We start from the raw sequence: 25,389 nt of genomic DNA, 5'->3' as shown, positions 1-25,389 counted from the left end.
TTAAAAAGGGGCAGTTCACCCAAATTACATGGATTTCCTTACCCTGTAAGCATTCTATGGACAAGGTATGACAGCAATCCATACTTTGGTTAAGTTTCCTTGGCATTGTTTACACATGCTAACACTTTAGCATTTGTGGCACAAATCCCATTTATGTCATGGGGCCGAGATTCGCATTTTTCGTGCATCATTTCCAAATAATTTATAAGTGACTTTGTTGGGCTTCACAATCAATTTGAGATACTTTCAGATGATTTGGCAACAAAAAAATCCAATATTCGGTCCAATGACCTGGATTTGTGCCACAACAGTGCGGATAAAGTTCAGAATGACACAATTTCATGCGTGCAACATCTAAAAGACCTGCATTATTACACAGAGCTCTGCCATTTCTAAAAGGACTGATTTGTTTATAGAGCCTTCGCTAATGTTAATACGTGGCCCATATAGTGCGGATTGAAAGACGTGTATGGCGTTGTGGGGGGGATAACTTTCTCAAAACCAAGTGAAATCACACATTTAAAAAAGAGGACTCTTCTATAACATGCCCTTTACATAAAAAAAATTGACATTTTATTTGGTTGTAAAAACGTAAACTTTCTCCTTGGCACTTACTTAATGGCCCTAGTTCTGAACAGTAAAGGACATAAGAAATAGGAATTAATACACTAGCTAATCAGCCTCGGCTCACAGTCAAAAACCCACCGCTGTCCCTTCGCAGTGGTTGGTAACAACTATCCTATTCTGCTTTACACTTAACCTATTTGTAGATCAAACAATCAAATGGGATCACTCTCCAGGACCCTAGCTTGCTAAGCGGTAACTTTATACACAGGCGCTCACTTTCTCACTCACACTTTCAGCCTGTAAGCACATTCCTCAATTCAACTCTTTAGAATAGCACAGATTAATGAAATTGCTTGTGTTTACAAGGCGGCGAGCCCGGTTATTGGTTAAAACCTCTAAATTATTCAGGCCCTGACAACCCGAAGCCCAGAGAGCCCAGAGCTTTGCTTCTCCCAGCTCCTCTCCTGGTCGTGGGTTTAACAGTAACAGCCAAGCACCTGCTCTGACGGCTGATTAATCGACAGGGGCGTGGGGCTCAACGATAACTGAATAATTTAAAGGCCCGAGTTGCTGGGGAACAGATGGAGAACCTAACACCGAACCCCAACCCTGTACCACTACACACACACCTCTCCATGGGCTTGACATAGCCTGGCTTCTCTTACTCATGACCAGTGCAGAGAACCAGTCCAAGGTCTCTCCTGTCTCTCGCTGTCGACACCTCTCTCCCTGGGTGCTTCACATCAGCACCACCCCTGATACTAGTGACTCCCATCCAATCTAGTCAGTATCTGACCAGCCAGGTTTACTGGATAGGCCTTTCCCTTCTGGTATGACTTAGAGTAGACAAATCTGGCACTGCCTTTCCCTTCTGGTATGACTTAGAGTAGACATATCTGGCACTGCCTTTCCCTTCTGGTATGACTTAGAGTAGACATATATAATAATAATAATATAATATATGCCATTTAGCTGACGCTTTTATCCAAAGCGACTTACAGTCATGATATCTGGCACTGCCTTTCCCTTCTGGTATGACTTAGAGTAGACATATCTGGCACTGCCTTTTCCTTCTGGTATGACTTAGAGTAGACATATCTGGCACTGCCTTTCCCTTCTGGTATGACTTAGAGTAGACATATCTGGCACTGCCTTTCCCTTCTGGTATGACTTAGAGTAGACATATCTGGCACTGCCTTTTCCTTCTGGTATGACTTAGAGTAGACATATCTGGCACTGCCTTTCCCTTCTGGTATGACTTAGAGTAGACATATCTGGCACTGCCTTTCCCTTCTGGTATGACTTAGAGTAGACATATCTGGCACTGCCCTTCCTTCTGGTATGACTTAGAGTAGACATATCTGGCACTGCCTTTCCCTTCTGGTATGACTTAGAGTAGACATATCTGGCACTGCCTTTTCCTTCTGGTATGACTTAGAGTAGACATATCTGGCACTGCCTTTTCCTTCTGGTATGACTTAGAGTAGACATATCTGGCACTGCCTTTTCCTTCTGGTATGACTTAGAGTAGACATATCTGGCACTGCCTTCCTCTTCTGGTATGACTTAGAGTAGACATATCTGGCACTGCCTTCCCCTTCTGGTATGACTTAGAGTAGACATATCTGGCACTGCCTTTCCCTTCTGGTATGACTTAGAGTAGACATATCTGGCACTGCCTTTTCCTTCTGGTATGACTTAGAGTAGACATATCTGGCACTGCCTTTCCCTTCTGGTATGACTTAGAGTAGACATATCTGGCACTGCCTTTTCCTTCTGGTATGACTTAGAGTAGACATATCTGGCACTGCCTTTCCCTTCTGGTATGACTTAGAGTAGACATATCTGGCACTGCCTTTCCCTTCTGGTATGACTTAGAGTAGACATATCTGGCACTGCCCTTTCCTTCTGGTATGACTTAGAGTAGACATATCTGGCACTGCCTTTCCCTTCTGGTATGACTTAGAGTAGACATATCTGGCACTGCCTTTCCCTTCTGGTATGACTTAGAGTAGACATATCTGGCACTGCCTTTTCCTTCTGGTATGACTTAGAGTAGACATATCTGGCACTGCCTTTCCCTTCTGGTATGACTTAGAGTAGACATATCTGGCACTGCCTTTTCCTTCTGGTATGACTTAGAGTAGACATATCTGGCACTGCCTTTTCCTTCTGGTATGACTTAGAGTAGACATATCTGGCACTGCCTTTCCCTTCTGGTATGACTTAGAGTAGACATATCTGGCACTGCCTTTTCCTTCTGGTATGACTTAGAGTAGACATATCTGGCACTGCCTTTCCCTTCTGGTATGACTTAGAGTAGACATATCTGGCACTGCCTTTCCCTTCTGGTATGACTTAGAGTAGACATATCTGGCACTGCCTTTTCCTTCTGGTATGACTTAGAGTAGACATATCTGGCACTGCCTTTCCCTTCTGGTATGACTTAGAGTAGACATATCTGGCACTGCCTTTCCCTTCTGGTATGACTTTAGACATATCTGGCACTGCCTTTCCCTTCTGGTATGACTTAGAGTAGACATATCTGGCACTGCCCTTCCCTTCTGGTATGACTTAGAGTAGACATATCTGGCACTGCCTTTCCCTTCTGGTATGACTTAGAGTAGACATATCTGGCACTGCCCTTCCCTTCTGGTATGACTTAGAGTAGACATATCTGGCACTGCCCTTCCCTTCTGGTATGACTTAGAGTAGACATATCTGGCACTGCCTTTCCCTTCTGGTATGACTTAGAGTAGACATATCTGGCACTGCCTTTCCCTTCTGGTATGACTTAGAGTAGACATATCTGGCACTGCCTTTCCCTTCTGGTATGACTTAGAGTAGACATATCTGGCACTGCCTTTCCCTTCTGGTATGACTTAGAGTAGACATATCTGGCACTGCCTTTTCCTTCTGGTATGACTTAGAGTAGACATATCTGGCACTGCCTTTCCCTTCTGGTATGACTTAGAGTAGACATATCTGGCACTGCCTTTTCCTTCTGGTATGACTTAGAGTAGACATATCTGGCACTGCCTTTCCCTTCTGGTATGACTTAGAGTAGACATATCTGGCACTGCCTTTCCCTTCTGGTATGACTTAGAGTAGACATATCTGGCACTGCCTTTCCCTTCTGGTATGACTTAGAGTAGACATATCTGGCACTGCCTTTTCCTTCTGGTATGACTTAGAGTAGACATATCTGGCACTGCCTTTCCCTTCTGGTATGACTTAGAGTAGACATATCTGGCACTGCCTTTTCCTTCTGGTATGACTTAGAGTAGACATATCTGGCACTGCCTTTTCCTTCTGGTATGACTTAGAGTAGACATATCTGGCACTGCCTTTTCCTTCTGGTATGACTTAGAGTAGACATATCTGGCACTGCCTTCCCTTCTGGTATGACTTAGAGTAGACATATCTGGCACTGCCTTTCCCTTCTGGTATGACTTAGAGTAGACATATCTGGCACTGCCTTTTCCTTCTGGTATGACTTAGAGTAGACATATCTGGCACTGCCTTTCCCTTCTGGTATGACTTAGAGTAGACATATCTGGCACTGCCTTTTCCTTCTGGTATGACTTAGAGTAGACATATCTGGCACTGCCTTTTCCTTCTGGTATGACTTAGAGTAGACATATCTGGCACTGCCTTTTCCTTCTGGTATGACTTAGAGTAGACATATCTGGCACTGCCTTTCCCTTCTGGTATGACTTAGAGTAGACATATCTGGCACTGCCTTTTCCTTCTGGTATGACTTAGAGTAGACATATCTGGCACTGCCTTTCCCTTCTGGTATGACTTAGAGTAGACATATCTGGCACTGCCTTTTCCTTCTGGTATGACTTAGAGTAGACATATCTGGCACTGCCTTTCCCTTCTGGTATGACTTAGAGTAGACATATCTGGCACTGCCTTTTCCTTCTGGTATGACTTAGAGTAGACATATCTGGCACTGCCTTTCCCTTCTGGTATGACTTAGAGTAGACATATCTGGCACTGCCTTTCCCTTCTGGTATGACTTAGAGTAGACATATCTGGCACTGCCTTTCCCTTCTGGTATGACTTAGAGTAGACATATCTGGCACTGCCCATTCTGATGGCTATAGTACAGAGTATGTGAATTATTTAATCATCCAACACATCACACAATACCAGCTACACATGTTCATGTACCGTGTTTTCAAACATGGTTCACACTGCAAAAGAACAACAAGCCATTAGACTCCACATGGGAATTGTTAAGTGGGATGAACTATATTTTTAATTCCCAAGTGGACGTTGAGGTTAGCATCAGATTCTCAGCACAGACAAGCTTAACAGGACAAATTGAAGTAAATATCCAGATGAATGCTAACTGCATGTCTCATACTGTTGCCCCCTCCAGAGAGCCCCCCCATTCTCCTGTTTATCCTTATGGCTTATTCATGTAAGGGGATGGGGGTGGGGCCCCAGCGGTTGTCTGTCTGTCTGTGTCTCATGCAGTCTGGCTTTGATCTTCCTACCTCTCCCTCTCACTGTGCATGTCAACATGTGAATCATGCCTCCTGTGTTTTTTATATCCCCCAAAAAACAACCCCTTCCCAACCTCCAACGCTCTACCTGTGACTTTCGGTCACAGCGTCCGGTTGGACCTGGCCTTGGTGACATCAGTGATGAAAGACAGTAGTGTTTGGCCTGAGGACAGCAGAGGTGGTGAGAAAGAAGGGAGAGATGGAGCACCCTCCATGTCTCTCCCAGTGTGACAGGGGATCACACTAAAGGTTCCTATTCAAGGAGGCCCATTGTCATCTATCTGGTCTGACAAGTATCTCTGTCATGGCAGTATGCTGTTTGTTGATCATAGTATGTTCATGTGCCAATGAGCAAATAGCTATGATATTCGCACTCAATACATTTACTTTTAATTCCTTACCACAAAACATCACATTTTCAACATGGTTGGTCTTTGCTTTACAAAGGTATGTGGCAAGTTCAACTTACAGAATTCAAAATGCCTTACTAACACAAATGTCAAACTAACACCCACATTGGCTGGTGTAACATGCCATGTAAATCACACTGCTATTCTTCCTCCCGTAGATGACTGTTTACCGGGGCTCTGGTTAGCATCAGCAAATATTTGTGGACTTTGTCATAACAGGGGCATATCCCCGAGGCGAATGTATGTACGGCAGAATCTAGCCGACCGGGCCTCTATCTCTCTGCCTAGTAAATAAATCAGAGTGATACTTCACCTTTGACCCCGGCCATTTTTATCTGGGAGATCCTGCTTTTTCCACGCTCGTAAATGTAAAACCCCGGGACCAGTTATTTGGATTGAGGAAGGCCGGTTGGTTCCCATGTTTTGGCGTAGGTGTCAGTCTGTCTGTCTGTCTACACAGGGTGTCTGTCTGCACAGGGTGTCTGTCTGCACAGGGTGTCTGTCTGCACAGGGTGTCTGTCTGCACCGCTGTCACTGAGACTTCCAAGACTTTATGATGAACTACTGCTGTGTGTTTGAGCATGAGCTACCTGAGCAGAGCTGGGCGATAGGGACAAGACTCCATGTTGCGATAAATTGCCCTAATTGATGTGATAACAATAACTAAAACGATAGCTTTATAATATTCATGTACACCACAGTTTAAAAATATAATTTAAACTACTATTACTAGTTTGATGGTTGTAACCATTAATTGTCCCATTAACAAATCACTCATTTCAGCAAACGTATTTCATTTCAAACTTCACATTTCTCTAGGATAGGCTACTTATCATCATGAACGATATCAGCAAAGTGCCTGCGATAAGTGATCGGTGGTGTCAACAAAAAAATGGTTTACCGTCCCAGCTCCATTCCGGAACCATTTGAGTGATCGGATTAACTTATATCATAGAGAAGTCTCTTTCTCATTATTGTCAGAATCATATTAATTTGTTGTCTTAAAAGATGACTCAAATCTAAAATAAATACTATTTTAACAATTTCAAATACACTTACATTCTTATGCAGTTTGGGTATGTTCTGATGGAATTTCCCTACAATCTGAGTGAAAATGAAAAGCTAGAAGTCTGCACTCTCACACAGACGGTAGAGATTAGAGTAGACCTGAGAGAGAGAGGAGCAGGGGAGAGTAGAGCCCAGACTTGAACACAGACGGTAAAGAGTAGAGTAGACCTGAGAGAGAGAGGAGCAGGGGAGAGCAGAGCCCAGACCTGAACACAGACGGTAGAGAGTAGAGTAGACCTGAGAGAGAGAGGAGCAGGGGAGAGCAGAGCCCAGACCTGAACACAGATGGTAGAGAGTAGACCTGAGAGAGAGAGGAGCAGGGGAGAGCAGAGCCCAGACCTGAACACAGACAGTAGAGATTAGAGTAGACCTGAGAGAGAGAGGAGCAGGGGAGAGCAGAACCCAGACCTGAACACAGACGGTAGAGATAAGACCTGAGAGAGAGAGGAGCAGGGGAGAGCAGAACCCAGACCTGAACACAGACGGTAGAGAGTAGACCTGAGAGAGAGAGGAGCAGGGGAGAGCAGAGCCCAGAACTGAACACAGTGGGTAGAGAGTAGACCTGAGAGAGAGAGGAGCAGGGGAGAGCAGAACCCAGACCTGAACACAGACGGTAGAGAGTAGACCTGAGAGAGAGAGGAGCAGGGGAGAGCAGAACCCAGACCTGAACACAGATGGTAGAGATTAGAGTAGACCTGAGAGAGAGAAGAGCAGGGGAGAGCAGAGCCCAGACCTCAACACAGATGGTAGAGATTAGAGTAGACCTGAGAGAGAGAAGAGCAGGGGAGAGCAGAACCCAGACCTGAACACAGACGGTAGAGAGTAGACCTGAGAGAGAGAGGAGCAGGGGAGAGCAGAGCCCAGACCTGAACACAGAGGGTAGAGATTAGAGTAGACCTGAGAGAGAGAGGAGCAGGGGAGAGCAGAGCCCAGACCTGAACACAGATGGTAGAGATTAGAGTAGACCTGAGAGAGAGAAGAGCAGGGGAGAGCAGAACCCAGACCTGAACACAGACGGTAGAGATTAGAGTAGACCTGAGAGAGAGAGGAGCAGGGGAGAGCAGAACCCAGACCTGAACACAGACGGTAGAGATTAGAGTAGACCTGAGAGAGAGAGAGGAGCAGGGGAGAGCAGAGCCCAGACCTGAACACAGATGGTAGAGAGTAGACCTGAGAGAGAGAGGAGCAGGGGAGAGCAGAGCCCAGACCTGAACACAGACGGTAGAGATTAGAGTAGACCTGAGAGAGAGAGGAGCAGGGGAGAGCAGAACCCAGACCTGAACACAGATGGTAGAGATTAGAGTAGACCTGAGAGAGAGAGAGGAGCAGGGGAGAGCAGAGCCCAGACCTGAACACAGATGGTAGAGAGTAGACCTGAGAGAGAGAGGAGCAGGGGAGAGCAGAACCCAGACCTGAACACAGACGGTAGAGATTAGAGTAGACCTGAGAGAGAGAGGAGCAGGGGAGAGCAGAACCCAGACCTGAACACAGATGGTAGAGATTAGAGTAGACCTGAGAGAGAGAGGAGCAGGGGAGAGCAGAACCCAGACCTGAACACAGATGGTAGAGATTAGAGTAGACCTGAGAGAGAGAGGAGCAGGGGAGAGCAGAACCCAGACCTGAACACAGATGGTAGAGATTAGAGTAGACCTGAGAGAGAGAGGAGCAGGGGAGAGCAGAACCCAGACCTGAACACAGACGGTAGAGAGTAGACCTGAGAGAGAGAGGAGCAGGGGAGAGCAGAGCCCAGACCTGAACACAGAGCATAGCCACGCAGTAGAGAACAGAAACCATCAAGATAACCAGGCATCTCCGAGCCAGAGGTTTCAGGGGTCTGTAAGGGTAGGCGGATCCTGGTGGGAGATAAAGGTAGAAGACTAGAGGAGGGGTGTGCTGACCTGGGAACCCCAGCCCCCGGGCCTTCATCTCTGGGTTAGAGGGGCCGGGAGCTGCCTGTCCTGGGTTCCAGCTGGGGGTCTGACTGGGGCTCCCCATGGCGAGGTAGAGCTGTTACTCTATGCTCTCCAGCTCTCCTCCTCTCCAACGCTAACGGCCCTGGGAGCCGCTCTAATCCCACCAGATATGAGGAGTGCCCAGAGTCCTGACAAAGCATTCCACAGATAAAGAGGCTGAGGATCACAGGGATGCCTCGGAATTCCCACCGATTGGAAGAGGAGTGCGAGGGGTGGATGGGGGGGAGGGGGTGATGGAGAAACGCTTTCCTTCTTCCTTGGCATGAGAACCTTGACTAGGTGTCTCTCTTCCTGTGGAGGGAGGGAGGGGGGGTGTTCTCTCTCTATTCCTCTTGCTCTCCCTTTATCCTCACGCTCTCTCCCTCTCCCTTTTTCTCTCTCCCCGCTTCCTTTGTGTCTGGTGTGCCACAGGGACAATTCCCCCAAATACAAACCAGACCTCTCTCACTTAGAGATGTCTGTATAGGTACAGTACACCCACCCACACACAACACCGCCTTGGATTCCCACTAAGTCTCTGACCACTCGCCCCCTCACTCCATAGGGGATCCATCTAGTCAGCTTCTCTTTCCCTTATTATAGTACCAGAGAGACAGACAGCCTAGCCCACGGTGCAGACAGAGAGAAAGAAAGACCGGGAGAGAGAGAGAGACGGAAAAGAGAAGCTATTAAATATCAATGACAAGGTGAAAAGAAACAGCTTCCTGCTGGCTGCCACAGAGTCGTCTTTTAGATCACTCTCTCTCTCTTTCCCCTCTTACTCTCTCTCTTCCTCTCTGCCTCTGGCAGATGCCTCGATTGTTTTGATGTGTTTTCCTGAAGACAGGTACTTTGTAGCCCTGTTTATTTGTGTTGAGAAGCCACGTCGACAGGCAAACCAGGGAGCTACAGGGATGGGTCGGGGGGGGGATACAAGAGTTTAAAAGGGGGTCTGTGATGGTAGTGGGTTACTGATGTGATGCTTCCTCGCCTTCACTTAGTACATGTTCATGTTGGACCGTTTCCAGGTATGGAGGGGAGGGGTTAAGAGCTGTGAGGCTGTGAACCAGGTCAAGGGGTATTTAAAAAGTTAGCAGTCTTTGAGAGACTGACCCCTGATTCTAAAACTCTGTGGCCCACGCACCTGTCAAAGGATCTGAACTGGTTGGGGTTGTTTCCCATTGCAGCTCCCAGGAAGGCCGGCGGCAGAAGACTGGGGTCCACCATGATGTCATCAGCAGGCGCCGAGACCAGGCTGCGCAGGATGTCCTTCACGTTCTTCCCGCCCCTGGCGTCCGCCGTGGGGTTGTCTCTGTGACCCCTGACCTCTGAGGAGAGGGTGGACAGGGCCTCGGACACGGCGTCGGGGCCCTGGGCGGTGGTGTCCGCCTCGCTAGGGGCCACTGAGCTATGGTCATCCCCGATGCCAGAGTCTCGGCGACGGAGGGACACACTGCTCTCCAGGTCGGGACCGCCAGAGACGGCATTACTGTCTGATGGGCGGACACATTAAAGGAGGTTGATAAACATTGAGAAAAACCTGAACCTGCTCACGAATGAGAATGAATAAAAATGAATGAGAATCTACAACAGCACATCTAAGAGATTGTAAAGACTATCAACACACCAGTACATTTCCAGACATTTGGAAATTCCATATATAAGTAATGTATAAGAGAGAGATTGACATGTTGAGAGATGGACACTTGGCTAGATGGAGCTCCTCTGCGTAGCCATATGGGTGAGGTGTGTACCTGCGCTCCTGGCAGACTGGCTGCGCTGGGGGAGTTTCTTGTCGTTTTGGGGCTCCAGGATGTCTCGGTACTTGGACACCATGAGAACAGAGATGAAGTAAACCACAGCCAGGGCCAAGAACTGAGCCTGCTTACTGTCCTCCTTTACCCAAACACACACAACATGCAAAACACAGCTATAATACAGCACACCGCCAGTCTGTAATATGTTTGAGTATGTACAGATGTAGGATCTTAATTTGATCACCCTGTTGCAGAAGAACTTTCCCGCAATAAAGGATTTTTTTTACTTGTAGTGTATTTAAGGTTTTAATAAGGCTTCTGAAATGTGTAATTTCCACTGTGAAATTTCAGACTTGATTTTATTAACACCTACAAAAATGTAATAATAATACACATTTCCTGTTGCTGCAGGAACAGTCTCCTGCTGTAGCAAACTGGCTCAAATTAAGATCCTACATCTTCACAGTATTTAAAAAAAGAAAATCATGGGGTCTTCCAAATAGACAGCAATAACAAGTTTTTACAATGCATAGGTACTGTTATTTATTTGAAAAGTTGACTCGTTTCAACCTCAATCTTTATCAAAGTTTTGTAAACTCACGATATCTCTGAAGACCACGGCTCTGAGGCGGTTGATGTCCATTTCCTGTAGCAGACGGTCCATGTCTCTGATGGGAGACATCCCTCCTGTCACAACATCAACAGGGCTCTGCAGGTGTAGAACACACGCACACACAGACACGCACACAGACAGACACAGACACGCACAGACACACACATAATAATGTAAGCACCTATTGCTGGTTAATGCTGAAAATACCATCAGCGGTTTTTATACTCTACCCACTGTCCAAAACTAGACTTCTCTGTAAGTCGAAGACATCACAAATGATAACCGATTGTCATGGAAGATGTATGTGTTAGCAGAGGTCAACCTCAACGGCCCATTCCACCACCAGTAGAGTGTTGGAAATCAACCCATGGGAAGTGTATAGTTGGCCAGTCCAGAGACTCAGACCATTAACATAATGGGTTTACCATAGAGCCACTCACTGCATTATGAATGAGACTTTACACACTGGTTTCAGGAAGAAAAACTGTTTTACTGGAAGTCACCATATCAAATCAAAAGGCCAACAATGACAAAGGGCCTTGTCTAGTGTAACATAACAGCAGGCGAAGTAATGCAATAAGATATCAGCTAATGCAATAACAACTCTCTGCTATTACATAGGGAGGACCACAGAGGATGGGTTCCTGCCGGGGTAAGTATTAGTGATGCATCCCTCTACGCAAGACAAGGAGGTCACCAATTATGACTTAGAGGAGGGAAATGCTTACAATTCACTAAGTGCAGTGATCCTATTCAACTAATATACAGGAGGAGAAATGTCATCAATTATGGTGTTTCTCCATGTCTGCTAGGGAGGTCAAATCAATTATGGTGTTTCTCCATGTCTGCTAGGGAGGGAAATGTCATCAATATGGTGTTTCTATGTCTGCAAAACATGTCTGCTAGGGAGAGAAATGTCATCAATTATGGTGTTTCTCCATGTCTGCTAGGGAGGGAAATGTCATCAATTATGGTGTTTCTCCATGTCTGCTAGGGAGGAAAATGTAAAAACATTTTTTGGGGGGAGGGGGTATTGCTAGAAAGTCAAGATTCCCAAAATGCCAGAAAGAGGAGAGGGAGGGAGAAGTGTGTGTGTGTGGGGGGGGTTTGAAGAGAGTCTGTGACTCAGTGAGGAGGGATGATACTACTTGCCTGCGCGGGCATGGACTTGGCAGTTCCCATGAGGCTGTGCACGGCTTGCTGGCCGCGGGCGCTGTCCTGGCTGGGCTTGAAGTGAGACTGCTGCTGACATTCCAGACAGTTCCTCACAGCCATGGCACACACTGCAGAGAGAGAGATATTGGAGAGAGAGATATTGGAGAGAGAGAAAGAGAGAAAGAGAGAGAGAATGAGAGTTGCGTACACATATTTTGAAGATGTTATCGCAGGTGCAGCAAAATGCTTATGTTTCTAGCTCCAACAGTGCAGTAATACCTAACAATACAAAACAATACACACAAATCCAAAAGGAAAGAAATTAAGGAATATCAGAATGAGCCATGTCTGAGTCCGGATTATAAATATATGATGGTGTGTATAGACATGAGTAGAGGTCGACCGATTAATTAGGGCCGATTTCAAGCTTTCATAACAAGTTTTCATAAAAAATATACATTTTTTCACCTTTATTTATTCTTTATTTAACTAGGCAAGTCAGTTAAGAACACATTTATATTTTCAACGACGCCCAAGGAAAGGTGGTTTAACTGCCTCGTTCAGGGGCAGAACGACAGAATTTTAAATTGTCCGCTCGGGGATTCAATCTTGCAACCTTACAGTTAACTAGTCCAACACTCTAACCACCTGATTACATTTGCACTCCACGAGGAGACTGCCTGTTACGCAAATGCAGTAAGCCAAGGTAAGTTGCTAGCTAGCATTAAACTTAACTTATAAAAAACAATCAATCAATCACAATCACTAGTTAACTACACATGGTTGATGATATTACTAGTTTATCTAGCGTGTCCTGCGTTGCATATAATCGATGCGGTGCGTATCGTTACTCCAATGTGTGCCAAACCATAAACAACAAAGCCTTTCTTAAAATCAATACACAGAAGTATATATTTTTAAACCTGTATATTTAGCTAAAAGAAATCCAGGTTAGCAGGCAATATTAACAAGGTGAAATTGTGTCACTTCCATTGCGTTCATTGCACGCAGAGTCAGTATATATACAACAGTTTGGGCCGCCTAATTTGCAAGAATTTTACGTAATTATGACATAACATTGAAGGTTGTGCAATGTAACAGCAATATTTAGACTAATGGCTGCCACCAGTTAGATAAAATATGGAACGGTTCTGTATTTCACTGAAAGAATAAACGTTTTGTTTTCGAGATGATAGTTTCCGGATTCGACCATATTAATAACCTAAGGCTCGAATTTCTGTGTGTTATTATTTTATAATTAAGTCTATGATTTGATAGAGCAGTCTGACTGAGCGGTGGTAGGCACCAGCAGGCTCGTAAGCATTCATTCAAACAGCACTTGTGCGTTTTGCCAGCAGCTCGTTGCTGTGCTTCAAGAGTTGCGCTGTTTATGACTTCAAGCCTAACAACTCCCGAGATTAGACTGGTGTAACCGATGTGAAATGGCTAGCTAGTTAGCGGGGTGCGCGCTAATAGTGTTTCAAATGTCACTCGCTCTGAGACTTGGAGTGGTTGTTCCCCTTGTGGAGTGATGGGTAACGCTGCTTCGAGGGTGGCTGTTGTCGATGTGTTCCTGGTTCGAGCCCAGTTAGGAGCGAGGAGAGGGACGGAAGCTATACTGTTACACTGGCAATACTAAAGTGCCTATAAGAACATCCAATAGTCAAAGGTTAATGAAATACAAATGGTATAGAGAGAAATAGTCCTATAATTCCTATAATAACTACAACCTAAAACTTCTTACCTGGGAATATTGAAGACTCATGTTAAAAGGAACCAACAGCTTTCATATGTTCTCATGTTCTGAGCAAGGAACTTAAACGTTAGCTTTCTTACATGGCACATATTGCACTTTTACTTTCTTCTCCAACACTTTGTTTTTGCATTATTTAAACCAAATTGAATTATTGATTAATTATATTAAGTTAAAATAAGTGTTCATTCAGTATTGTTGTAATTGTCATTATTACAAATAAATAAATAAATTGACCGATTAATCGGTATCGGATTTTTTTGGTCCTCCAATAATCGGTATCGGCGTTGAAAAATCATAATCGTCGACCTCTAGACGGTGGGCAATATATGAATAGAAAAGGTGTGTAGAGCAGTAATTATATAATGAGCCTTGACCAGAATATAGTATATACATATGAAGTGGGTAAAACAGTATGTAAACATTATTAAAGTGACCAGTGTTGAAAGACTATGTACATAGGGAAGCAGTCTCTAAGGTGCAGGGTTGAGTATCGGGTGGTAGCTGGCTAGTAACAGTGACTAAGTTCAGGGCAGGGTACTGGACGGTGGCCAGCTAGTAACAGTGTCTAAGGTGCAGGGCAGGGTACTGGACGGTGGCCAGCTAGTAACAGTGTCTAAGGTGCAGGGCAGGGTACTGGGCGGTGGTCAGCTAGTAACAGTGTCTAAGGTGCAGGGCAGGGTACTGGACAGTGGCCAGCTAGTAACAGTGTCTAAGGTGCAGGGCAGAGTACCGGGTGGTAGAGTACCGGGTGGTAGCCAGCTAGTAACAGTGTCTAAGGTGCAGCGCAGGGTTGAGTACCGGGTGGTAGCCAGCTAGTAACAGTGTCTAAGGTGCAGCGCAGGGTTGAGTACCGGGTGGTAGCCAGCTAGTAACAGTGTCTAAGGTGCAGCGCAGGGTTGAGTGCAGGGCAGGGTACTGGGTGGTAGCCAGCTAGTAACAGTGTCTAAGGTGCAGCGCAGGGTTGAGTACCGGGTGGTAGCCAGCTAGTAACAGTGTCTAAGGTGCAGGGCAGGGTACTGGGTGGTGGTCAGCTAGTAACAGTGTCTAAGGTGCAGGGCAGGGTACTGAGTGGTGGTCAGCTAGTAACATTTTCTAAGGTGCAGGGCAGGGTACTGGGTGGTGGTCAGCTAGTAACAGTGTCTAAGGTGCAGGGCAGGGTACTGGATGGTGGTCAGCTAGTAACATTTTCTAAGGTGCAGGGCAGAGTACCGGGTGGTAGAGTACCGGGTGGTAGCCAGCTAGTAACAGTGTCTAAGGTGCAGCGCAGGGTTGGAGTACTGGACGGGTGGTAGCCAGCTAGTAACAGTGTCTAAGGTGCAGCGCAGGGTTGAGTGTCTACAGGACGGGTGGTAGCCAGCTAGTAACATTTTCTAAGGTGCAGGGCAGGGTACTGGGTGGTGGTCAGCTAGTAACAGTGTCTAAGGTGCAGGGCAGGGTACTGGATGGTGGTCAGCTAGTAACATTTTCTAAGGTGCAGGGCAGGGTACTGGGTGGTGGTCAGCTAGTAACAGTGACTAAGTTCAGGACAGGGTACTGGACGGTGGTCAGCTAGTAACAGTGTCTAAGTTCAGGACAGGGTACTGGACGGTGGTCAGCTAGTGGTGACTATTTAATAGTCTGATGGCCTGGAGATAGAAGCTGTTTTTCAGTCCCTTGGTCCCAGCTATGATGAAGCTGTACTGTAACTGCCTTCTAGATGGTAGCGGGGTGAACAGACCGTGGCTGAGGTGCTTGATAATCTTCTTGTCCTTGTTTTCACACTGGGTGCTGAAGATGTCCAGGAGGAAGACACACTTCCCCTGGTGAAGAATTGGGCTGGAGAGCACTGTGGCTGTGGACAATGCAGTTGCCCTACCAGGCGGTGATAAAGCCTGACAGGATGCTCTCAATGGTGCATCTATAGAAGTTTGTGAGGGTCTTGGGGGCCTAGCGGAATTTCTTCAGCCTCCTGAGGATGAAGAGGCGCTGTTGCGCCTTCTTCACCACACTGTGTGTGGATGGACCATTTCATATTGTCAGTGATGTGTACGCTGAGGAACTTTCACCCTCTCCTCTACTGTCCCGTCAATGTGGATGGGGGTGTGCTCTCTCTGCTGTCTCCTGAAGTCCACAATCAGCTCCTTCATGTTGTTGACGTTGAGGGAGAGGTTATTTTCCTGGCACAACTCTGCCAGGGCCCTCACCTCCTCCCTGTAGGATGACTCATCGTTGTTGGTAATCAGGCCTACCACTGTTGTGTCGTCTGCAAACGTGATGACTAAGTTAGAGACGTGTGTAGCCACACAGTCATGGGTGAACAGGGAGTACAGGAGGGTCTGAGCACGCACCCTTGTGGGGCCCCTGTGTTGAGGATCAGCGAAGTGGAGGTGTTGTTGCCTACCTTTACCACCTGGGGGTGGATCTTCAGGAAGTCCAGGGGTGAAGTTGTGAGAGAACGAGCAACCAAAAAAGCAAGGCAGGAGGAGACAGAGAGAAGCCAAGAGAAGAGAGAATTGGGGAGAGACAGAAAGTGAGAAGTGAGGAGCGGTTGAGAAAGTATTGAACTCTCCAGAAACAAGGTCAAGGCTCCAGTCCACATGGACAACAGAGTTCACCTCTTCTCTCCCTGCTCCCCTAGTCCCAACACTAGTTCTTCCTGTATCCAAGGAAACACTAGATCTCCTTGTATCCTAGGTCACACTAGTTATTCCTGTATCCTAGGTCACACTAGTTCTTCCTGTATCCTAGGTCACACTAGTTCTTCCTGTATCCTAGGTCACACTAGTTCTAACTGTATCCAAGGTCACACTAGTTCTAACTGTATCCAAGGTCACACTAGTTCTAACTGTATCCAAGGTCACACTAGTTCTAACTGTATCCAAGGTCACACTAGTTCTAACTGTATCCAAACCCTGCATGGGGTTCATTCAATATTGGATGACAATGGTGCCTCACTGCATGTGGATCTTGCCTGGGTAACAAACTACCTCACAGAACAGGAGGTAAAATATCCACTGTTTGATAACTTCAGGTAGGTTTCTGGCTCCTGCCACTGCAAGGGGGCATTTTTTTATTTTTAATATGATATATTGCGGTGCTATATTCTGAGCACCGCTTTCTATTTTGCTTTCTATCTTTCTTTTATCCCCTCCCTCGTTTCTAAATTTGACAACTGACAAATGTAAACTCTGAACCGTCTAGATTAGAGGTGGAAGTATTTAAATCGGGAATGGTCTGGAGTTTTACATAATTTTTAATTTTTTTATTTCACCTTTATTTAACCAGGTAGGCTAGTTGAGAACAAGTTCTCATTTGCAACTGCGACCTGGCCCAGATAAAGCATAGCAGTGTGAACAGACAACACAGAGTTACACATGGAGTAAACGATTAACAAGTCAATAACACAGTAAAAAAAAAGGGGGAGTCTATATACATTGTGTGCAAAAGGCATGAAGAGGTAGGCGAATAATTACAATATTGCAGATTAACACTGGAGTGATAAATGATCAGATGGTCATGTACAGGTAGAGATATTGGTATGCAAAAGAGCAGAAAAGTAAATAAATAAAAACAGTATGGGGATGAGGTAGGTGAAAATGGGTGGGCTATTTACCAATAGACTATGTACAGCTGCAGCGATCGGTTAGCTGCTCAGATAGCAGATGTTTGAAGTTGGTGAGGGAGATAAGTCTCCAACTTCAGCGATTTTTGCAATTCGTTCCAGTCACAGGCAGCAGAGAACTGGAACGAAAGGCGGCCAAATGAGGTGTTGGCTTTAGGGATGATCAGTGATATACACCTGCTGGAGCGCGTGCTACAGATGGGTGTTGCCATTGTGACCAGGCAACTGAGATAAGGCGGAGCTTTACCTAGCATGGACTTGTAGATGACCTGGAGCCAGTGGGTCTGGCGACGAATATGTAGTGAGGGCCAGCCGACTAGAGCATACAAGTCGCAGTGGTTGGTAGTATAAGGTGCTTTAGTGACAAAACGGATGGCACTGTGATAAACTGCATCCAGTTTGCTGAGTAGAGTGTTGGAAGCGATTTTGTAGATGACATCGCCGAAGTCGAGGATCGGTAGGATAGTCAGTTTTACTAGGGTAAGCTTGGCAGCGTGAGTGAAGGAGGCTTTGTTGCGGAATAGAAAGCCGACTCTTGATTTGATTTTCGATTGGAGATGTTTGATATGAGTCTGGAAGGAGAGTTTACAGTCTAGCCAGACACCTAGGTACTTATAGATGTCCACATATTCAAGGTCGGAACCATCCAGGGTGGTGATGCTGGTCAGGCGTGCGGGTGCAGGCAGCGAACGGTTGAAAAGCATGCATTTGGTTTTACTAGCGTTTAAGAGCAGTTGGAGGCCACGGAAGGAGTGTTGTATGGCATTGAAGCTCGTTTGGAGGTTCGATAGCACAGTGTCCAAGGACGGGCCGGAAGTATATAGAATGGTGTCGTCTGCGTAGAGGTGGATCAGGGAATCGCCCGCAGCAAGAGCAACATCATTGATATATACAGAGAAAAGAGTCAGCCCGAGAATTGAAACCCTGTGGCACCCCCATAGAGACTGCCAGAGGACCGGACAGCAGTGTGTGTGTGTGTGTGTGTGTGTATGTAAGTTCCCCCTTGAAACCTTGTTAGTCAACCCAAATCCGATAAATGCACCAGCAACAGGGAAAGAATGCCTCATCAAAAATGAATATCATAACGGGATATCTCTAAAAGCAGGCATGTGCTACGACAGCATCACTCTCTCCACCAAGCTCTCCACCAATGAGAATGGCAGTTGGGATAAACCCAGAAAAAAAACGTGACTGGCTGTCAGCTGAACAAGGTGGCGTACAGGGTGACCATTTTGTTTACGAGCTAGTTTGTAAGGAGTATTTAAAAGCAAAAATGGATACCGGAGCACGGCCCATTACCCAAATGGAGCAGATGGTTTAAATCACCATGCATAGTCTTACTGTACTAGGGAGCTTAGGAGTTGGATGAAGGGTGGGTTGGAGGTAGGATAAGGTGGTTGGTATAATGTAGTGCCTGAATAAAATGAATAATGTAAAGCATTTGAAGTATATTTTATTCAGCTAGCAGAGCAGGGGTCTAGCTGTGTCTCGGAGCTGTCACTGGGTTACTTTAATAGACTGGAACGAGGCAGAGAAAGAGAAAGAGAGCGAGAGAGAGGCAGGCCTAGGGCTATAGCCAGGGCCATTACGGGGGAAAATCACCTAATCATAGGCGGCCATTTTAGAGTGTTGCAGCGCAGAGGGGTTATAATAACAAGATAAGAGACGGCTGCTACGAGCCAAGAGAGAGAGAGAGAAAGAGAGAGGCTATATACGGAGAGCTTTGGCAGCTCAGGCTGCTATTAGAGTCTACTGCAGTCTGATATAGAGGGGGATCGATAAAAAGAGGTGAATGAGGAGGAAAAGGGTGACAAAAGGAGGAAGTGAAGAGACGAGGAAAAGAGGGAAACAAGAAGGGAGGACATGTAAAGAACAGAACAGGAAGAGAAGATGGGAACTGGGGAGAGGAGATGTGAAGAGATGGAAAAGACCAGAAGGGATGGAGGAGGAGAGAGAGGCAGAGAGGTTCTTCCATACGTACCCAGACGGAGGCTCTGTCTGAGGATACCGCCAGAGGACATGTTCTTCTCAGCCTCGATCTCGGAGAAGTTGAGGGAGGAGGCGAAGATCAGAACATCCACCAGGTTGATGAGGCGCTGCAGGAAGGTGACCGAGGCCTCCACCGACAGACCCTGGGACGGCTCAATGTTCTCCAGATCATGCTGAGGAGAAGAAGAGGGACAAACACTACCATCACTAGCATCATTACTGTCAAATCCAAACTAAATTATGACATGTAGCTACTAGTCAACTTAGGAACCCTGTTTGGTAAGAAAGGGAAATGGTTCAACGTCTGCTGAGCAACATCATCTTGTCAATTCAATATCCAATCTGTCCATTTTAGATTTCAATCCAATTAAATCCTCATTGAATTTAAACCGGTCTTTGAATCGAATTATGATGGAATTGACCCCTGCTGTAGCCATAGCCACCAGTCCATACTGGACATTGTTTCCAGTGTAAATGGTAAAGGGAGTGGTATGGAGGGGAGACAGACAGAGGACCACAGGTCCATCAGGGTTTATGTTATACTGGAGTGCTACTGTCACTGGGGTCAGACAGTACAAAAACACACTAACCATGTTAGCACTGGCCAACTGTAGTCTAATGTGATTGGAGAAAGGTCAACGGGGATGGATGGACAGGGATAACCTCTTGTGGGTGGCCACACACACACAGAGATAGAGACAGACAGACAAACAGACAGACAGACAGGGAAACAGAAATGGAAACAGAGACAGAGAGACAGAGACAGACAGAGACAGACACAGAAACAGAGAGACAGAAACAGAGAGACAGAAACAGAGAGACAGAAACAGAGAGACAGAAACAGAGAGACAGAAACAGAGAGACAGAAACAGAAACAGAGAGACAGAAACAGAAACAGAGAGACAGAAACAGAGAGACAGAAACAGAGAGACAGAAACAGAGACAGAGAGACAGAAACAGAGAGACAGAAACAGAGAGACAGAAACAGAGAGACAGAGACAGAGACAGAGAGACAGAGACAGAGACAGAGAGACAGAGACAGAGAGACAGAAACAGAGACAGAGACAGAGAGACAGAAACAGAGACAGAGACAGAGAGACAGAAACAGAGACAGAGAGACAGAGACAGAGAGACAGAGAGACAGAGACAGAGAGACAGAAACAGAGAGACAGAAACAGAGAGACAGAAACAGAGACAGAGACAGAGAGACAGAAACAGAGACAGAGAGACAGAAACAGAGAGACAGAGAGACAGAAACAGAGAGACAGAAACAGAGAGACAGAAACAGAGAGACAGAAACAGAGACAGAGAGACAGAAACAGAGAGACAGAAACAGAGAGACAGAAACAGAGAGACAGAGACAGAGAGACAGAAACAGAGAGACAGAGACAGAGAGACAGAAACAGAGAGACAGAGACAGAGACAGAGAGACAGAGAGACAGAAACAGAGAGACAGAGATAGAAAGACAGAGATAGAAAGACAGAGATAGAAAGACAGAGAGACAGAGACAGAGACAGAGAGACAGAGAGACAGAGAGACAGAGACAGAGAGAGAGACAGAGAGACAGAAACAGAGAGACAGAAACAGAGAGACAGAGACAGAGAGACAGAAACAGAGAGACAGAGACAGAGAGACAGAAACAGAGAGACAGAAACAGAGAGACAGAGACAGAGAGACAGAGACAGAGAGACAGAGACAGAGAGACAGAAACAGAGAGACAGAAACAGAGAGACAGAGATAGAGAGACAGAGATAGAAAGACAGAGATAGAAAGACAGAGACAGAGAGACAGAGAGACAGAAAGACAGAGAGACAGAGACAGAGAGACAGAGAGACAGAGAGACAGAGAGACAGAGAGACAGAGAGACAGAGAGACACAACAGACCGACACAACAGACAGACACAACAGACCGACACAACAGACCGACACAACAGACAGACACAACAGACAGACACAACAGACAGACACAACAGACCGACACAACAGACCGACACAACAGACCGACACAACAGACAGACACAACAGACAGACACAACAGACAGACACAACAGACAGACACAACAGACAGACACAACAGACCGACACAACAGACCGACACAACAGACCGACACAACAGACCGACACAACAGACAGACACAACAGACAGACACAACAGACAGACACAACAGACAGACACAACAGACAGACACAACAGACAGACACAACAGACCGACACAACAGACCGACACAACAGACCGACACAACAGACAGACACAACAGACCGACACAACAGACCGACACAACAGACCGACACAACAGACAGACACAACAGACAGACACAACAGACAGACACACCAGACCGACACACCAGACCGACACACCAGACCGACACACCAGACCGACACACCAGACAGACACAACAGACAGACACAACAGACAGACACAACAGACCGACACAACAGACCGACACACCAGACCGACACACCAGACCGACACAACAGAGAATGTCTCTCACTGAGGAGGATGTGGCAGCAGAAAGCAGGGGCAGGATGCCTCCACAGGACATGATGAGGTTGTCCACCACCTGAGAGATGAGGTGCACTGTGTTGTGGACAAACACCACATTCTCACTGCTGTTCACAAAGTCCATCACCGTCTTAGTGGAGTGACTGGGAGAGAGGAGACGGGCATAAATTACACAAGAGGTACATAGAAGCTAAACATTATAATCATTGAATCAATGTACAACACAATCAATTCCTTCAACGCCTTCAGAATGTATTCATACCCCTTGACATATTCCACATTTTGTTGTGTTACAGCCTGAAGTCAAAACTGACTCAATATTTTTTTCCCCCCTCACCCATCTAAACACAATATCCTATATAGACAAATGGATTTCTTTTTAATAGAAATGCTTCCTAATTTATTGAGAATGAAATACAGAAATATGTCATTTAGATAAGTATTCACACTCCCTTGTTTACACTTTGTAGAAGCACCTTTGGCAGCGATTACAGCTGTGAGCTGTGAGCTTTCTGGGAGGGTCTCTAAGAGCTTTATACACCTGAATTGTACAACATTTGCCCATGATTCTTTCCAAAACTCTTCAAGCTCTGTCAAGTTGGTTGTTGAACATTGCTAGACAACCATTTTCAGGTCTTGCCATAGATTTTCAAGCCGATTTAAGTAAAAACTGTGTCTCGGCCACTCAAGAACATTCAATGTCGTCTTGGTAAGCAACTCCCGTGTAGATTTGGCCTTGTGTTTTATGTTATTGTCCTGCTGAAAGGTGAATTAATATCCCAGTGTCTGGTGGAAAGCAGACAACCATGTCTTCCTCTAGGACTTTGCCTGTGTTAAGCTCCATTCCATTCAGTTTATTTTTACCATGACTCAAAAAACTTCTTAAACACTATTATTGCACACAGAGTGAGTCCATGCAATTTATTTTGCGATTTATTAAGAACATTTACACTTCTGGTCTTATTTAGACTTGCCATAACCAAGGGGTTGAATACCCATTGACTCAAGACGTTTCAGCTTTTCATTATTTATTAATTTGTTTAAAAAATAAATCCAGTTTGACATTATGGGATAATGTGTGTAGGCTAGTGTCATAAAATCTACATTTTAAATTCAGGCTGTAACACAACACAATGTGGAAAAGGTCAAGGGGTGTGAATACTTTGAAGGCTCTGTATCTATTCTGTTTAAACCTTATTTTACATGTTGACTGAGAGCACATTCTCATTTACAGCAACGACCCGGAGATCCAGTTTGCAGGATAGACTATTTTTTGTTGTAAGTTAGTGAGTTGGAAAGTTGCCTGTCCAGCAACCATTCTAGTGTTAGAAATCAGATCAAAATGCTATGCAATTCTCCATGTATTTTAACCAATGCCCCTCCTTTACCTCCTCCACATCTGCACGTCAGTCTCGATGGAGAAGAGCAGGTCTGTGAGCAGGCGCTGGTGCATGTGAGACCAACGGAACTCTGGAATACGGAACATGGTGGAGCGAGCGGAGGAGCTGCTCTCGTTGGCCTGGCCTCCTGAGGCACCGGCTGCGTCACCCTGAGGAACTTCCTGTGGTACAGCACTCAGGACAGTTAGCAGCAGCATTAGCCACATATATATATATATATTTGTATGGCTAATTCTAAAGCCAAAGCTAATCCTGTTTATATTTGTATGGCTAATGCTAAAGTCAAAGCTATTCATGTTTATATTTATATGGCTAAAGCCAAAGCTAATCCTGTTTGTTTGTATGTATGTATGTAGACATACATACATGCATACATACATACATACATACAAACAGGATTAGCTTTGGCTTTAGCATTAGCCATACAAATATAAACAGGATTAGTTTTAGCCATATAGCCATACCCACGTACATACTGTATATTATAAAGCACTTATCGTGAAAGACACAATTTACATGTAAATACATGTTAAGACCAGTAAATAGACGAAGCAGTGATGACATACAGGTGTGGAGGTCTCCTTTAGCGCCAGTCTCTCTGTGTCTGAGGCCACACTGGACACATCCAGCCTGGCAATGTGGATCTCTTTGGTCTTAGTGGCAGAGCCAGGGCCCTCTGCAGCACTGTCTTTCCCTGCCTCCACAGCAGTAGCAGTGGCTACCTTCAGAGAGGTATCAGTCCTGGAGCTGGGGGCCTCTGTGGCCTGTGGCGCTTCTGGCTGGAACCCCTTGGTGCTGGGGACCTCTGCTGGTGCCACAGCCTGTGGGGTGTCAGATTTAGAGACAGTGGCCCCTACTGCTGCTGGTAGTATGGCCTCCAGGGCTGAAGGGGGTGGTGTTGTGGACTCTAAAGGCTGCCATGCTGGCTCTGTGCTGGTGGGGTCGGTGCCTGGTGCAGACGGGTCAAGGTCAATCTCCTCCATTTTAGGGGGTTGTGTCCGACTCTCCTCAGGTACAGAAGCAGGTGGTGTCGCTTGACTTTCCACTGCTGACTTTTTGACCTCGGCAACACTCTCCTCTTCCTTCTCCTTTTCAGTTTTAACCTCTGTCTTGATCTCCTCTGCTTTAACCTCTTCCATCTTCTCCTCCTCAACAACAACCTCCTCTGTCTTCACCTCCTCTTCCTCCTTTTCTTGGTCCTCTCCACCAGCGGCGGAGACAAAAGAGGATTCCTCCATGCTGTCGTCGGTGGAGCTGGGTCGGACCTGGTCACTGACTGACTGGACAGATGCCCCGACCGCTGACCCCTGCTGGCAGGCCGAGATGGCAGCAGAGACCTGTTCCTCCGGTTGCTTTGCCATTTCCGGTTCCTTGGGTTCGTTCAGGGAATCTTCAGACATAAGAACGTGGGAGGCTTTGCAGCTGTGCGTTTCTGACCCCTTCTCTCCATCCGTTTGAGGGCTTACTACTTTATCGGTATCAGATGTTGTAGCATCGTCGCTTGTTTCTGATTTAGCCACCTTCGCGTCTTCAATTTCTGGCTTGGTCGCTTCGTCTGTTTCAGCTGTGCTTGCTGCTGCAGCTTCATCAGTCTTGTCTGTGGCTGTCTCAGTCTCAGCCATGGACTCAACGGTCTTACTGCTGACTTTATCCCCAGTGAGTTTAGCTTCAGTCTCCTGTGTAGTAACTTCGGCTCTGTCACCAGCACCACCTCTCTGATCCTCAGAGATCTGATTCTGGACCTGCTGTAGTTCCTCCTCTTCTTCAGCTCTGGCCAGCATGTTGGACACAGTTATGGGTGCTTGACCCCTCTGACTTCTATCTCCTTCTCTCTCTGGAGGGCTGGGGGTGGAGGCAGATGCTGTTGAGGTTTCTGAGTGAGGGGTAGTGTTGGGGGACTCCTGGTTCTGGGACACCCCCTCTGGGTCAATGGTGAGCTCGATCACGGTGGAGGGGGCAGTCTCCTCCCCCTGATCCCTGTTGGTCCGGAGCTGGCCCAGAATCTCAGAGTCTCGGCTGGCCCCGGAAATGGTCCGGATACCAGCCGCATCGCCCTCGGAGCCCAGTCTCTGGTACTGACGGAACATACGGGCCAGGT

General features: G+C 46.3%; 1 protein-coding gene and 1 long non-coding RNA gene across 3 annotated transcripts in view; both read right to left on the bottom strand.

The window, feature by feature from the left end:
• Window positions 1-25,389, bottom strand: part of LOC118374006 (lipopolysaccharide-responsive and beige-like anchor protein) — a 217,715-nt gene that overhangs the window by 15,311 nt on the left and 177,015 nt on the right. The window contains exons 23-30 of the mRNA XM_052485235.1: window positions 23,858-25,389; window positions 23,280-23,452; window positions 21,881-22,034; window positions 19,378-19,558; window positions 12,037-12,167; window positions 10,873-10,980; window positions 10,269-10,410; window positions 9,659-10,007 (exon numbers count right to left, since the gene is read on the bottom strand). The exon at window positions 23,858-25,389 is cut by the window's right edge and continues 25 nt beyond it. Of these exons, the coding sequence (XP_052341195.1) occupies window positions 9,659-10,007; window positions 10,269-10,410; window positions 10,873-10,980; window positions 12,037-12,167; window positions 19,378-19,558; window positions 21,881-22,034; window positions 23,280-23,452; window positions 23,858-25,389 (2,770 nt within the window). The remainder of the gene's footprint in view (window positions 1-9,658; window positions 10,008-10,268; window positions 10,411-10,872; window positions 10,981-12,036; window positions 12,168-19,377; window positions 19,559-21,880; window positions 22,035-23,279; window positions 23,453-23,857) is intronic.
• LOC127913667 (uncharacterized) lies at window positions 6,846-8,238 on the bottom strand. 2 transcript variants are annotated; one of them, XR_008086362.1, is made up of 3 exons: window positions 8,075-8,238; window positions 7,567-7,666; window positions 6,846-6,901 (listed from the first exon to the last, which is right to left on the bottom strand). It is a non-coding gene; the product is annotated as an uncharacterized LOC127913667 (long non-coding RNA). The 2 variants fall into 2 exon arrangements; XR_008086363.1 differs by having other exon boundaries at window positions 8,144-8,217.

The sequence above is a fragment of the Oncorhynchus keta genome, chromosome 29 (genome assembly GCF_023373465.1).
Source record: "Oncorhynchus keta strain PuntledgeMale-10-30-2019 chromosome 29, Oket_V2, whole genome shotgun sequence".
Lineage (NCBI taxonomy): Eukaryota > Metazoa > Chordata > Actinopteri > Salmoniformes > Salmonidae > Oncorhynchus > Oncorhynchus keta.
This window is presented reverse-complemented; position numbering and strand designations above follow the sequence as displayed.